At 37.6% G+C, this 15,074-nt stretch overlaps 1 protein-coding gene across 2 annotated transcripts in view; it reads right to left on the reverse strand.

Moving 5' to 3' along the window:
* Positions 1 to 15,074, reverse strand: part of LOC146471528 (uncharacterized) — a 37,292-nt gene that overhangs the window by 4,696 nt on the left and 17,522 nt on the right. Inside the window, exons 1-4 of one of the 2 annotated variants that reach the window (XM_085119999.1) lie at positions 6,203 to 6,308; positions 3,466 to 3,535; positions 2,526 to 2,719; positions 423 to 803 (exon numbers count right to left, since the gene is read on the reverse strand). The exons of the other annotated variant lie outside the window; for it this stretch is intronic. Coding sequence (XP_084976125.1) covers positions 423 to 803; positions 2,526 to 2,719; positions 3,466 to 3,479 — 589 coding nt within the window. The 5' untranslated portion in view covers positions 3,480 to 3,535; positions 6,203 to 6,308. Of the gene's footprint in view, positions 1 to 422; positions 804 to 2,525; positions 2,720 to 3,465; positions 3,536 to 6,202; positions 6,309 to 15,074 lie in introns of those variants that run through there. 2 annotated transcript variants of the gene reach the window in all.

Genomic DNA, 15,074 nt, shown 5'->3' on the forward strand with positions numbered 1-15,074 from the left:
TTCATTTGAGTGTCGTAAAACCAAAACTATTACTCTGGGCACTTACGACAGATGTAAACACCACAATGAAGTAGATGGCCTGCTAACATAGGCAACGTCTCTTCACAAAATAGGAGTACTTCCTGAATACGAACCTCCATCGGGCACCGATGTCTCTACGTACGTCTTTAACTCGACTATTGATGCTTAAAATGGTGTTTCGTTTCACTATTAACAACAATTATGAGAGTGTGTGCTGAAGTGGTAAACCTGGAACGGAGATTTGCCGGCTTTCACTGCTGAAATAGGATTTGACGCACTGAAAATGGGATCTGGGGAAACGGTTGTGTTGGGAAATGAAATAAGTATCCCCCCCCCCCCCTGCTTCACCCCAATTACCTCCCCGTTTCTACACGAACCTCAATTGTGCAATCACTCGTTACCTTTCTTATCAATTTCAGATAGTAGCTTGAATCCTTTCTTGTATTGCAAAAATTTCTCCGCGTAGTCAATTACTTTCCACATTCCTTTGTTGATGGTTTCCAAGGCATCCAGTACCAATGGCATTACTTTCTCGACAAGGATTTGCCGTAATTTTCCAATCTTGGGAATGTTGTTAACAAATTTTGTTCCGTCATCCAGTGCTTTGTGGATTCTCTTCAAGAGCCGCAAGGTCTTTTCAAATTTACTTGCGGAGCCATTCAGAGGTTTCAGAAGCGTGCACAATGTTTCAAGTTTGTCCAGCAATGCTGCTGCGTTGTTGCTGCATTTTTGACCTTCTTTCATAGCTTCTTGAAGCAACAGCAGAGCCTTTTTAGTGTCACCTAAATAAAGAAAGATGACATTAGATATCTCAGCCACGGTTGGCTCAGTTGGTTGAGCATCGAGACTACCGAGCGGGAGGTCGTAGGTTCAAACCCCGACCGGACCAACACTCAGGGTCTTTAAATAACTGCGGAGAAAGTACTGGCTTTGTAATGACATCTGCAAATGGTTAGACTTTCAATTCTTCTCTGATAAGGACAATAAACTGTAGGCCCCGTCTCACAACACTTCAATGTTCATAACCCTGTGACTTAAAGAACCCACACACTAATTGCAAGGAGTAGGGCATGGAGTTCTCGGTGTGCTGGTCTGGTCTTTGTGCTATTTCATGAGTTCATGGGTTGGGTGAGTTGTAAAACTTATAAAAATCCCATTACCATTACCATCATTTTTATTTTCCTATAAAGAGGCTTTGCGGTACTGATTATTTTAAGAGTGTGTTTCTTTAGATTTTCAAGTTTGTCACGCATTGCTAATAACTGTGACCCATAAGGGTTAAAGAGTAAAATAAAAAAAAAAGTGATTTTTATTTTAACAAGGACTTGAAATTTTATATCTTTGAAGTTGGAACGGTTTTCTAATGAGTTGTGTTACAGCAAACGCAATGTAACTACTCTGGCTAATCCTAAGTGACGTATCGCCAAATGCCAAACATATACATATGGACATATCAAAAAATGCATGGGCCAAACGCGGAAAAATGCGTGCGAGTACTTCATGATTGGTTTTGGTTTTGCTTCTCATTGGTTGAGAAAATGGCGCAAGTTTTTGTTTACCAACGACAGAGCGTAACTAACAAAGCAAAATTAAAGCAAACACGTTTGGAAGCTAACATGCTTAACATGAAACACTCGCCAGCCAGACAGAGCTAGGAGCTAGAAGCTTTTAAACGAAGTGACTGATAGTGGTTGTGGGCATATTTCGGTTCAAAATCTCTGCTTCCGTTTTCAAATTACTCCACTCTGGAGAGCATGGAGCATTTATACGTTTCAATAGAAATGATCAGCGTTTTTATTTATATAGTTTTAGTGTAGTCACTAGGCCAAAATATCGAAAGGTGTTTCTGTTGAAACAAGAACGCGTGAACGGACCTTAGTGCTTTAGCAACTAGTACTGTTCTTGTGAAAACTACCAAAGTTGCAGTTTAATGCAAATGAAGTAGACGAAGAGTAGTCAATCAAATTGCGAATCGGTCTCTGGGCTATGCTAAAAGTCAGTGCACTGCTTTGGGAGTTCTCGTAAGGGAATAAGATAAAATTTTAACTGTACTAAATCATTTTTATGGCCATTCTTTTTAGAAGAGATCACTTATTTTTCGTCCAAGTGAGGATTCCCAGGATGTTTCCTTCAGAAAGTCGAGATCGTATTTCAAAAGCTATCTTTTACTGATTCTGTACAAACAAAATTCTTTTGAAACTCGGGACAAAAGGCGCATGCTGTACAAACTATAATCCTAGCCAGTGTTTTCTGAGAGAAATACGAAGATAGCGTTTGTAGTATATATTTGTGCTCTGGATATCTATAACCAGTTGCCATAAGCTTGGTGATGATGTCATTACGAATTTTAGAAGCCCCACCCTCTCCCCCGAGTGTTGACATTGCAACACTGCAGGGGGCGGGAAGTGGGGAAGTATTTTGTGTTGAGTTTAAGAAATAATCCCAATATTTTTGGCCAGGATTGTAGTTCAATTATAGCATCTTTGTGAATTAACCACTCTTACCATAACAACTGTTGTCAAGGTTGTTGAATGTGAAATCAGTGAGAGGTGTAGTTGCAGGGCTATTGCTTGCCTTCTCTACATTGGTGGTGTCGGCATCAGTTCCACATTTCACAGTGACGTTCTCCAAACCAAGGCCTCGGTCAAAACACATCATAAACAGGACCAATACCATGGTTGCGACACTACGATATGATCTAAAACGGAAGGGAAGTTTATGAAATCAACGTTTAAACGAAAACATAGCTTGATTTGATGTTTTAACTTTTGTTCTTACTGAGTATGGTTAGTTATCCTGGTAAAACCCCTCTTTCTATCCGAGATATAGATCTGTCAAATGCTATAATTTTAGTCATCCCATGAGTAGTACCTTAAGCAAGTTGGGTGTGTGGGTGGGGGGGGGGGGGGGGGGGGAGTCTCCCAGATAAAAAAAAGAAAGGATTCTGAGACCTCCTGCTCAAAATCATATTGTATTACTTGTGATGTGTTTCGCCAATGCAGCAAAACCTGACTTTGGGCAAAATAAATATAAAAAGAAAAATAATAATCTTGTTTAGGGAAAAACAGCACTGGGTTGGTTCGAATTAATTGTAAGGCAATAAATTAAATATGGGGAACTAGTACAACTAAATCAGAAACTCGTAAGAGGTTGAAGCGTTTAACTGCCTCTTGTAGGTCTTGAATTGAGGGTTTGAATATAAATTTAATTTCTCGTACTGTACTCGGAAGTTTAGCGGAAGTCTAGAGAAACAAACCAAGCAATCCGTTTGCTAAAGCGTCGTGACATAAAGGCAATTTTCGCTTTCTTCCACCTATGCTCTTCAGCGGGTCTTTTCCAAATATGGTAGTAATTAAAAACGAATATTCGTAGGCTGTGAGCACGCGTTTAATACACGTTTCGACCCCCTTTATCAGTTTCTGTGCAAATGTAACTCAAGTTTACCTGTAGTGCGCCATTGTATCAACCTGATTGTTAAATGTAGCTCGCTGGCATTAAGCGGCTAATTCTTCGCCTCCAAAGGAGAAAAAAATAGAATTAGTCTAAAGAGTATCATTGTCCCTGTTGACCATTAATTTTGTTCTAACTGTCATCATCTTATTACATCAGTATGTGTACATTAAATTTAAAAGTACATTAAATGTTTAAACACAGAGAAATGTAATTTTCTTTTACCAAATACACTGGACCGCGGGTAGCGAAAGCTAATCGAAGTGGGCAGAGTAAGGCAAAGAGAAGATAACACGTTCTAAAACCAACTGTTATATTCTAAAAAGCCTTTTTTGCACAAAATTGGTACTTTCGGGTAGAAAGGTGCCAAAATATCAGGTAAAGTTTGCAATTATTAGGCTCTCAGGCTTATATTTGCCAACTTCCTAGTAGCACTTTCACAAATTGGGCCAGTGTGCGCTGTTATTGCAACTTTTAGCCAAAACCAGAATGTCAGAAATAACAAGAATTGTTGGGAAAATTACCAATTTAAGGTAGTATGGCATGTTTTTCACTAAATATCCAACATTTTGCAAAAGCAAAGGGACAAGAAATTAGCAATTAACTCATTTTATTGCCAGAAACAAAAATTTGTGGCACAAATTGTCCTATTTTTTCAAAATATTTCCAAGTCGTAGGAGATTTTGGTAATTTTTGGCAAGCAAGCGTGTTAAACATCCAAGCCTTGAGAATGGCCGTGGAAATTTCCAAAGCCACTTCTTTCTTACAAACTCAAAATGGCCATGGAAATTTCCAAGGCCATTTTTTTCTTACAAACACAAATTAAAATGGCCATGGAAATTTCCAACGCCAATTTTTGCAAACACAAAATGGCTATGGAAATTTCCAAGGCCATTTTTTTCTTACAAACTCAAAATGACCATCGTGGCAGGGGGTGGGGGAGGGGCACAGGGAGGGTAGAAAATGACCATGGCCATTTCGGCAGCATTTCTGTGCTCTCTGCGGAGTGAAATATTGAAACCCCAAAGGAATTTAAGCATCAGATATTTCTTCTGCTTGGCGCGTTCCGGAGTGTAGTGGATCGGGGATTTGTCTACTCTTTTGAACGAATTATAAATAACTGCACTTTGCCTGTTATTATTTCGGATCCTGGATCTCATCCTTACTTGTTCTTTCGGGACTGATTTATCGGTTCGTGTGAACTTACATACAACGTGCTGGGACCCAAAGGCCATTGACATTTCTACAATAATAGTTCCTGAAATTCTCGCACGAGAGGATCCAGCACAGCTCATCACCACATGTCAGAGAATCCCAAGTTGATGCAGATATACAACATACTGACTCAGAAACACGCTGTTCTCAGTTGTGACCGTACAACGGTAATAATTACGCCGATAATTTGTTGAAGACAATCAGAACAATAGATCCCTTCTGGGAGAGGGCAAAATTGTATTTTATTTTTAATAAATAAATCAAATTCCGCGACTGGTGTATAGTGCTTCCTTTTGCTGTTTATCTCTGCTCGTTTTGTGCTTTGTACCACATAAATTCCTCATCCCCCGTGTTAAACCAAAGTTTAGTTAACAAGTTAAATCCACTGCGCAGGGACACAGCATAAGTACGTAAGAAAGCCTTGCTTGATGAAATTTTACTGGTACATGTTGAGCTACTGTCATCTTTCGACAAAAGTTTTTTCCACTCACTCGGGATGGCCGATACAAGGCTGTGATGGTGTAGAAAATTACCCGCCTTTTATTTGAAATTAGTTGGACAGCAATTCGAACGGCAGGAAACAGTTTTCCCGAACGTCGAAGGGATCCCTTATCTGTTTGATGCCGTTTCGGGGCCACTTGGAGTAAAAAATCGATTAATTTTCCGTTAACCCTTATAAATCTTTTGTTCCAGCGGCAGATGATTTCCTGATGCACGTCTCCTTTGTTTCAGCAGCAGCAACAGCAACAAGAACTAAAACGTCTGACACATGACTAGATCTTGATATAATGCCTCTCAAAAACTAGCTCAACGAGCTATCCGGAAGTGAGAGCAAAACGTAGATTACGAGAACAGATAATTTCTCAACTACCTTGCAAATATGAATGTTTGGTTTTATAAAAGGAATATCCAGCAGTAATAGGCACCCAACGAGAACATCAAAGCCCGGTATGGCCCAGTGGTGAGCAACATCTATTTAATTTCTCCTTACGCAATATTGCTGCCTGATTAAACATTGAAGTGAGGAGAATAAAGGAAATGATCATTAAAGATGACTTGGTTTTTGACAAATTCTCCCAACTAGTAACACGAGAAATCGTCATGTGCCTCTTTCTTCATTATGACAGCGGGATTGAATGATCCAGGATTACCGTAGCTGTACACAAATCAGATATCCGTTTCAAATATTTGCACGTAAAAGCGATAAGTAGCTTTCATAAATGAATTTCCTTGTGCAAAAACTCCCTCGAACTTATTCAGTGATGAAACTTTATCTTCGTAAAATACCGATCCAAGAACGAAAGAAAATGGAAACAACGGCTGAAATTCCATTATTTTACGGTTGAAATCTGGTCGTCCATTCAAGACGACAAACTGTCTGAAATTGTCGGGTTTGTCGGAGAAAACCTTAATATACTTAAAACGAATATGTAAGGTAAGTTATTTCTGTAAGTGATGGATATGGTTAAGTGAAAATAAAATGAAATAAAATAAAATATTTCTGTTTCGTGCCCACCTGAAAAATTTGTGAGGAAGAAATCCAAAAATGTTGCGCGCTTTTAGGAAGCCAACTTCTTTCCGTGCGCCAAACAAGGACTGATGAAGACAGAAGTTAACGTCGCCAGAGCCTCTGCGGGAAAAAGTGTGGGCCAGATGAGCCCTATCATAAGTACTTTTGCAACTGAGGAAATTAAAAACCTTATACACATATGATGTACATATGATATGAAATAAATCAGTTTCCCTTTCAGCGTAATGTGATTCTGCTACATCATGTAACGGGAATCATCGCTGAAACGGAAGCTGATGTTCACGGATGTCTGCTTCTTTGTTACTCTTCCAATGACCTCTTGGAATACTCCAGTAGACTGGATTTGAAAAACATGCATTGATTAGTAAAAAGAGGATAAGGAAGGCATCGTAAAAAACGCAGGCCCAGTTTTAGCAGCGCGCTCATAATTTCCGGCTTAGGTGGTTCTTGCTTCATCTCCCGTTTCTCGTTTATAATATAACATTTTTATCTGGCGGCGTAAAATCTACTCTGAATCTGTAATAATCAGATAAAACGTGGCGTAGTTTTACCAAAACATGTTCCGTTCGGTTCAGTCCGTCTCTTAGCCTGGTCACGGTAATTTTGCCTGTTTTTCTATTTACAGACGTACGTATTGACAAAAATAGATTCGAAAAGATGAAAACCAGAAAAAAAAACAATTGTAAGTTTACGTGTAAAAGTCTGCTGTCAGATGTTGCTTTTCTGAATCTTCATTTTACGGAGTCCCCAGGTTTCAGCAAAAGCGACTGAAAACAGAACTTTTTTACTTTATCTGCAGACAAGAATTCGCTTTGTAATCTTTTAAACAGTGGATATATCATATTTCTTCAAACAGTGGGAAGTGGTAATTTTTGTCAGTTGAGAATTTAGTCACTCAGGCATCTTTGGACAAAAGCTTTTTTTTCCATTCACTCGGGATGGCAGATACAAGGTTGTGATGGTGTAGAAAATTACCTTTTGTTTGCAATTAGTTGGACAGCAATTTGAACGGCAAGAAACAGTTTTCCCGAACGTCGAAGGGATCCCTTATCTGTTTGATGCCGTTTTGGGGCCACTTGGAGTAAAAAATCGATTAATTTTCCGTTAACCCTTATAAATCTTTTGTTCCAGCGGCAGATGATTTCCTGATGCACGTCTCCTTTGTTTCAGCAGCAGCAACAGCAACAAGAACTAAAACGTCTGACACATGACTAGATCTTGATATAATGCCTCTCGAAAATTAGCTTAACGAGCTATCCAGAAGTGAGAGCAAAACGTAGATTACGAGAACAGATAATTTCTCAACTACCTTGCAAATACGAATGTTTGATTTTATAAAAGGAATATCCAGCAGTAATAGGCACCCAACGAGAACATCAAAGCCCGGTATGGCCCAGTGGTGAGCAACATCTATTTAATTTCTCCTTACGCAATATTGCTGCCTGATTAAACATTGAAGTGAGGAGAATAAAGGAAATGATCATTAAAGATGACTTGGTTTTTGACAAATTCTCCCAACTAGTAACACGAGAAATCGTCATGTGCCTCTTTCTTCATTATGACAGCGGGATTGAATGATCCAGGATTACCGTAACTGTACTCAAATCAGATATCCGTTTCAAATATTTTCACGCAAAAGCGATAAGTAGCGTTCATAAATGAATTTCCTTCTGCAAAACCTCCCTCGAACTTATTCAGTGATGAAACTTTATCTTCGTTAAATACCAATCCAAGAACGAAAGAAAAAGGAAACAACGCCTGAAATTCCATTATTTTACGGTTGAAATCTGGTCGTCCGTTCAGGACGACAAACTGTCTGAAGACCTCTGAAATTGTCGGGTTTGTCGGAGAAAACCTTAATATACTTAAAACGAATATGTAAGGTAAGTTATTTCAGTAAGTGATGGATATGGTTAAGTGAAAATAAAATGAAATAAAATATTTCTGTTTCGTGCCCACCTGAAAAATTTGTGAGGAAGAAATCCAAAAATGTTGCGCGCTTTTAGGAAGCCGACTTCTTTCCGTGCGCCAAACAAGGACTGACGAAGACAGAAGTTAACGTCGCCAGGGCCTTTGCGGGAAAAAGGGTGGGCCAGTTGAGCCCCATCATAAGTACTTTTGCAACTAAGGAGATTAAAAACCTTATACACATATGATGTACATATGATATGAAATAAATCAGTTTCCCTTTCAGCGTAATGTGATTCTGCTACATCATGTAACGGGAATCATCGCTGAAACGGAAGCTGATGTTCACGGATGTCTGCTTCTTTGTTACTCTTCCAATGACCTCTTGGAATACTCCAGTAGACTGGATTTGAAAAACATGCATTGATTAGTAAAAAGAGGATAAAGAAGGCATCGTAAAAAACGCAGGCCCAGTTTTAGCAGCGCGCTCATAATTTCCGGCTTAGGTGGTTCTTGCTTCATCTCCCGTTTCTCGTTTATAATATAACATTTTTATTTAGCGGCGTAAAATCTACTCTGAATCCGTAATAATCAGATAAAACGTGGCGTAGTTTTACCAAACCATGTTCCGTTAGGTTCAGTCTGTCTCTTAGCCTGGCCACGGTAATTTTGCCTGTTTTTCTATTTACAGACGTAGGTATTGACAAAAATAGATCCTAAAAGATGAAAACCAGAAAAAAAAAAAACAATTGTAAGTTTACGTGTAAAAGTCTGCTGTCACATGTTGCTTTTCTGAATCTTCATTTTACGGAGTCCCCAGGTTTCAGCAAAAGCGAAAACGGAACTTTTTTACTTTATCTGCAGACAAGAATTCCTTTTGTAATCTTTTAAAAAGTGGATATATCATATTTCTTCAAACAGTGGGAAGTGGTAATTTTTGTCAGTTGAGAATTTAGTCGTTCAGGCACCTTTGGACAAAAGTTTTCTTTTTTCCGTTCACTCGGGATGGCAGATACAAGGTTGTGATTGTGTAGAAAATCACCTTCTATTTGCAATTAGTTGGACAGCAATTTGAACGGCAGTAAACAGTTTTCGAAGGGATTACCAAGGAATTACTCTATAATAAATTTTTAAAGAGTCCGACATTAAAAAATGAACATGATTATAAATTATATCGAAATAAATTGAATCATCTAATCAGAATTGCTAAAAAGAATTATTATGGTAAAAAATTCAGTCAAGGACAAAATAATATAAAATCGACGTGGAATACTATTAATGAATTACTTGGTAATAGAAAATCATATAACTCTCTTCCCAGTTCTTTTCTGAACAATGAAAATGATGAAATCAGTGATCCTAATTTGATTGCAAATAAATTTAATGAATTCTTTGTAAATGTTGGGCCTAATCTAGCTATGAAATTTGATGACGGTTCGGATGAATTTTACAAATTTCTAAAGGGAAATTATTGTGACTCCATGTTTTTACATGACACTACATGTGCTGAAGTAAACAAAGAAATTGATAAAATGGCAAACAAATCAAGTTGTGGTATTGATGACATAAACAGCAATGTAGTTAAACATGTCGCCCCTTACATATCTCTACCCCTGTCTCACATTTTTAATCTTACTTTTTCAACTGGTAAAGTCCCAGATGAATTGAAAGTAGCTTTGGTAACTCCGGTGTATAAATCATCTGATAAAAATGTATTTTCAAATTACAGACCAATCTCTGTTCTCCCCTGTTTTTCGAAAATACTAGAAAAACTGATGTACAAAAGATTAATGAACTATGTAGATAGAAAAAAAATTTTATTTGGCCATCAATATGGATTTCGAAGTAAAAGCACTACTGATTATGCAATAATTGAACTTGTTGATAAAATAACACAAGGGATAGAAAATAACCAGTTCACCGTTGGTATATTTCTTGATTTATCAAAGGCGTTTGACACAGTAAATCACGATATTCTTCTAAAGAAGCTCTCTTTCTATGGTATAAGCGGAAATTGTCTTTCGTGGATAAAAGATTACCTTACCAACAGAAAACAAATTGTTAAATATAATCAAATCAGATCAACAGAAATGGCAATTACGTGTGGGGTCCCACAAGGATCTATTCTTGGACCATTACTTTTCCTAATTTATATTAATGACCTAAACAATTCTACCAAAATTTTATCTACTATATTATTTGCAGATGATACTAATCTGTTTTGCTCAGGTAAAGACATAAATGAACTCGAGTGTAATATAAATGCGGAATTAGTTAATGTTCAAGAATGGTTAACACTAAATCAACTTACACTCAACATAAAAAAATCCAATTACATAATATTTAGAACAGCAAAGACACAGTTAAAAAAATCACTGACTCTTAAGCTTGATAATAAGGAGATCCAGAGAGTAGATAAAACTAAATTCTTAGGAATTATAATTGACCAGCACTTAACATGGAAGAATCATATTGATTATATCACTAAGAAGATAATAAAAGCCACCGGTATGCTATGTAGGATTCGCTTCTATGTCAGTCAAGTACTCTTGAAAATATTGTACAATAGTTTGATTTACCCTTACCTGCATTACGGAAATACCGTTTGGGCAAATAATTACCCCACAAGGCTAATGAAATTGTTCAAATTACAAAAAAAAGCACTACGTATCATAACATTCTCTCCATATACCGCACCATCTCTTCCTCTTTTTATAAAGATGGGTCTCTTAAATATTTACCAAATTAATGACCTACTAATCGGATCTTTCAGTTTTAGTCTTATCAGTAAATCGTTACCCACCTATTTCAGTGACCTCTGCATTGAAAACACGCAAGTCCATGATTATAATACCAGGAGTTCAAAACATCTACATAAGTGTTTTAACCGAACTAACTATGGAAAATACTCTTTAAGAAGTAAGATAGTTGATACATGGAACAAAACTCCTCTAGAAATAAAACGATCTCTTTCTATACATGTTTTCAAAAAGAAAATGAAGCAATTCCTTCTCTTTCAATGATTATGATATAGGCGTTAACTTACATAATTTTACTTGCACCTTTTATTATTACTGTTATTTGTACACCAAACCTGATATCCTGATTAATTTAGCTTAAAAATGTAATTTGAATCAAAGGGGGACTACTTTGTAAAAGCCCGTAAGGGTTTCTTTAGTCTTCCTCCCGACTTCATTGTAAACTTCTTATGTTACTTATAATTATGGGAAATAAACATTCATTCATTCATTCATTCATTCATTCATTCATTCATTCATTCATTCAAGGGATCCCTTATCTCATGTGTTTGATGCCTTTTAAGGGCCACTTGGAGTAAAAAATCGATTAATTTTCCGTTAATCTTTATAAATCTTTTGTTCCAGCGGCAGGTGATTTTCTTGAAGCCTGTCTTCTTTGTTTCAGCAGCAGCAACAGCAACAAGAACTAAAACGTCTGACACAAGACTAGATCTTGATATGCCTCTTGAAAATTAGCCTAACGAGCTTTCCGGAAGTGAGAGCAAAACGTAGATTACGAGAACAGATAATTTCTTAACTACCTTGCACTGAATACGAATGTTTGGTTTTATAAAAGGAATATCCAACAGTAATAGGCACCCAACGAGAACATCAAAGCCCGGTATGGCCCAGTGGTGAGCAACATCTAATTTCTCCTTACACAATATTGCTGCTTGATTAAACATTTAAGTAAGGAGAATAAAGGAAATGATCATTAATGACTTGTTTTTGACAAATTCTCCCAACTAGTGACACGAGAAATATATGGAGGACAGTAAGGAGAATAGACAGGTTGATATTGGCGCTGAAAGGGTTTGTTTGCTGCATTCCAACATTTTATGGCAAATTTGCGTAATTAAGCTAACACAGTATGATCCGTTCGGACTATTTAGCTAAAAATTAAAGTTGCGGAAGCTCATCTGGTTCCCCGAATTTAAGAGTTGCTGTTGCTCTCCGAAAATGATAGCTTACTTCTTCTTGGCAATTTTAGCGACGTATTTGCCCCGACCTCCGGAAACAAGAGGGATTAGTTCCTCAACGTGGCGAACATTCCCAGCCAGGTGACCTTTCCAGTTCAAGAAAACGGTTACTTTTTCTTCACACTGATTTAATCCGAGCTTCTTGTGCACGTTTTGTCTTTTCGAGCAGATATTCCACCGAAACGAATCGTCGGGCGCCCTTGAACAGTTCCACCCTTCATTCGTACATTACCAGTATCTGTTCTTCAGTTCCCTAAATAAATGCCTTCTGAATACCGGCATCTTTTCCCAAGTGGTTATTTGCATACCTGATCACTCTTTAAAACGTTAATGATCCTTGAAACTACAATACAGTTTTATCTAAAAAGCGACATAATCAATTTGATATTACGAACCTTCGAGTACTTTTTGCAAATCAAATTAATTTGAGTGTACACACTTAAATAGGAAGCGACTGCTTTTAATAATGTCTATTCAAATTTCCGTCTGCAAATAATGCTACCCTGCGGCAAGGTCATGCGATCAGTTCAGGACTGCGTTAATTCTGTTTTCTTCTTCGAGAACTTTTTGCTGGCAGAGTATTAGTCCCAGTTTGGCTGAAATGGAAACTGTTGTTTGCTGTTCTTGTTTGCGGCTCTTGTTGCAGGATAGAACGCTATTTTCTATAGAAATTAGAATTTCCGTTTTCTCTGAAACAAAATGTAGGACCGGACTGTCAATCGCGTGCAAAAAATTCACCAGGTTTTATTGGAGCGGACTGTGCTTATTCCGCGGGTTGCTTTATTACTTGATATTTTATCGGCCTCATGATTTTCTACATTCCAAAGAACATCGTTTTAATTGCATGTCCATGGCGGACGGAGAAGACGCTCTGGAGACTACAAAGAACAAAAGACGATTTTCTAGTATTCCATCAACCCCAGGACGTTTCAACAAAGCGCATTTCATCGAACGATAATTCGAAAAATTCCGTCTCTGCTGAAACAAGCCTATGTGCAGCCGTCTTTTATTTACTTCCTTTTAGCCTTGGAATAGGTTAGACAGAAAAGCATCACGCTGAAGACACAACAGGGTTAAGGGATGTGATAAGTTCAACGCGAGAAACTTCCTGTTTTGTTAAAAAACAGTAGTTGCCTGCTTTGACAGCGATTTGACCAATAAAAGAGCTAGATATTTTGTTTGTTTCTTTGTTTACTTCATGCACTAATTTATTTAAGATTTCGATCTAAGGTCACATTTAGTGTTGAACGTTCCTGAGTGCTTCATTAAGTTTCTCCTACATTAAAGCTCATTTAAGCAATCATGTTTTAAGTCCTTCTTTCCTATCTGAAAATCGGTTTTTATTTCACGGACTTAGAATAAGCCTGACCTTACTCTGGGGCAACAAACGGGTGAAGTGCTTCCTTTGCTGTTTATGTCTGCTCGTTTTGTACTTTGTACCACGTAACCGCCTCAGTCATCGTGTTAAACCTAAGTTTAGTTCACAAGTAAAATCCACTGGGCGCGGAGGCACAGCATGATTAAGAGCCTATGCGACTTGCATCAAAGGCAAAATAGGGCCGCTTGCATGGATTTTACTGGACGGTACATCTATTAAAGTTGACTTAGCACTCCCATCAAAATATTGCCGCGCAATTTAGAAACCACAGTCCCTTATGCTTATTCGAGTGCAGAGCTTAATCGAGAGGTCAGGATACGTTGTATTCCAATCTTCTAGCGTTTAATTTCAGGAATTAAAACTTGATATAAAGACAATTTCATTTTGAACTGTGAGAACATGGGATGCTTTCTTGTCTTGGTTTGAGTGTAGTTGGGGATTCTTGCTTCCTTTGTTGTTTTGTTGTAAGGTTGTATCAACATATAGAATTTGTGTAAACATCAAGACAATTTTTCTTTGGTGGATCATTTCCCTTATTTTTATGAATTTTTTAAAATAAACTAGCGATATTCGAGCTATAAAGTTGGGTTTATGGCGGAGAAGTGCCTAAAATTAGTAGAAATTTAGTCCTTCACTGAGTGGAAGTCAGTGGTTTTCCGCAATAGAGTCATCCTGTCTTGTTTTCTACTAATGTAGGGCTAAACCGAAACGTTTAAAATTTCTTCTCAATTTTGGCATTTCTTGACCACTTATACAACTTTAATAGCTTTTGCCAAGCAGGAAATACGAGATGTGAAAAAGAAGTACCCACATCGTTCACGAGAACAGGTTTATCAGGTTTTGTTGCTATGGAGACAGAAGATGAGGCCGGAGGCAACCGTCGCTGTACTTGAACTGTCATTATGTAACTCTGGATTTGAAACACATTATAGTTAGTCTTCATTTAGGTCAGTTCTCACGTGACATAAATGCGTTTTTCGAAAAACAGGGGATTGCTTTTTGTTAGACGAGCGAAAAACCCCTTGCGTCCCGTGGTTCAGTGAGGAAGAAGATTCTCGCATGACTATCCTTGATCGGAATCGACCGAACGGAAAAAACATGGCGGCTGTACGTTTTACCACAAGGTATTGTTATTGTTATATGTATTTATTTATTTATTTATTTATTTATTTTGCGAAATTCACACCTGTACTAACAACATTGTGTATGCTAAGTTGATTTTTGGAACTTTTCTGTGCGTTTTTATAAGCGATTTTAGGCTTTTTGTACTAAGAATTATGGGTAAATGTGCCAGTAGCCATTTTTTGCTGTACGGTGGATAGGAATCAGACGAAAGCATAGTTAAAACACTTAAAAAATAACGCTTCATAGTAAAAGATGAATAATTTAATTTTTTTACCCCTTAAAACTTAAAAAAAATTACTTTAAAAGCCTGGTAGTTTTGTACACTAGAATATATGCTACGTCGTGTTCTCAATAAAAGTTCCCAAATCAACCTAAGTACTGAGATGGAACACAGCAATCACTAGTCTAATAGCCCACTTTGAAAATGAGTGATGGCCTGGGTCAAGAGT

The sequence above is a fragment of the Pavona decussata genome, unplaced genomic scaffold, assembly GCF_977016875.1.
Source record: "Pavona decussata unplaced genomic scaffold, jaPavDecu1.1 SCAFFOLD_102, whole genome shotgun sequence".
Taxonomy (NCBI): Eukaryota; Metazoa; Cnidaria; class Anthozoa; order Scleractinia; family Agariciidae; genus Pavona; species Pavona decussata.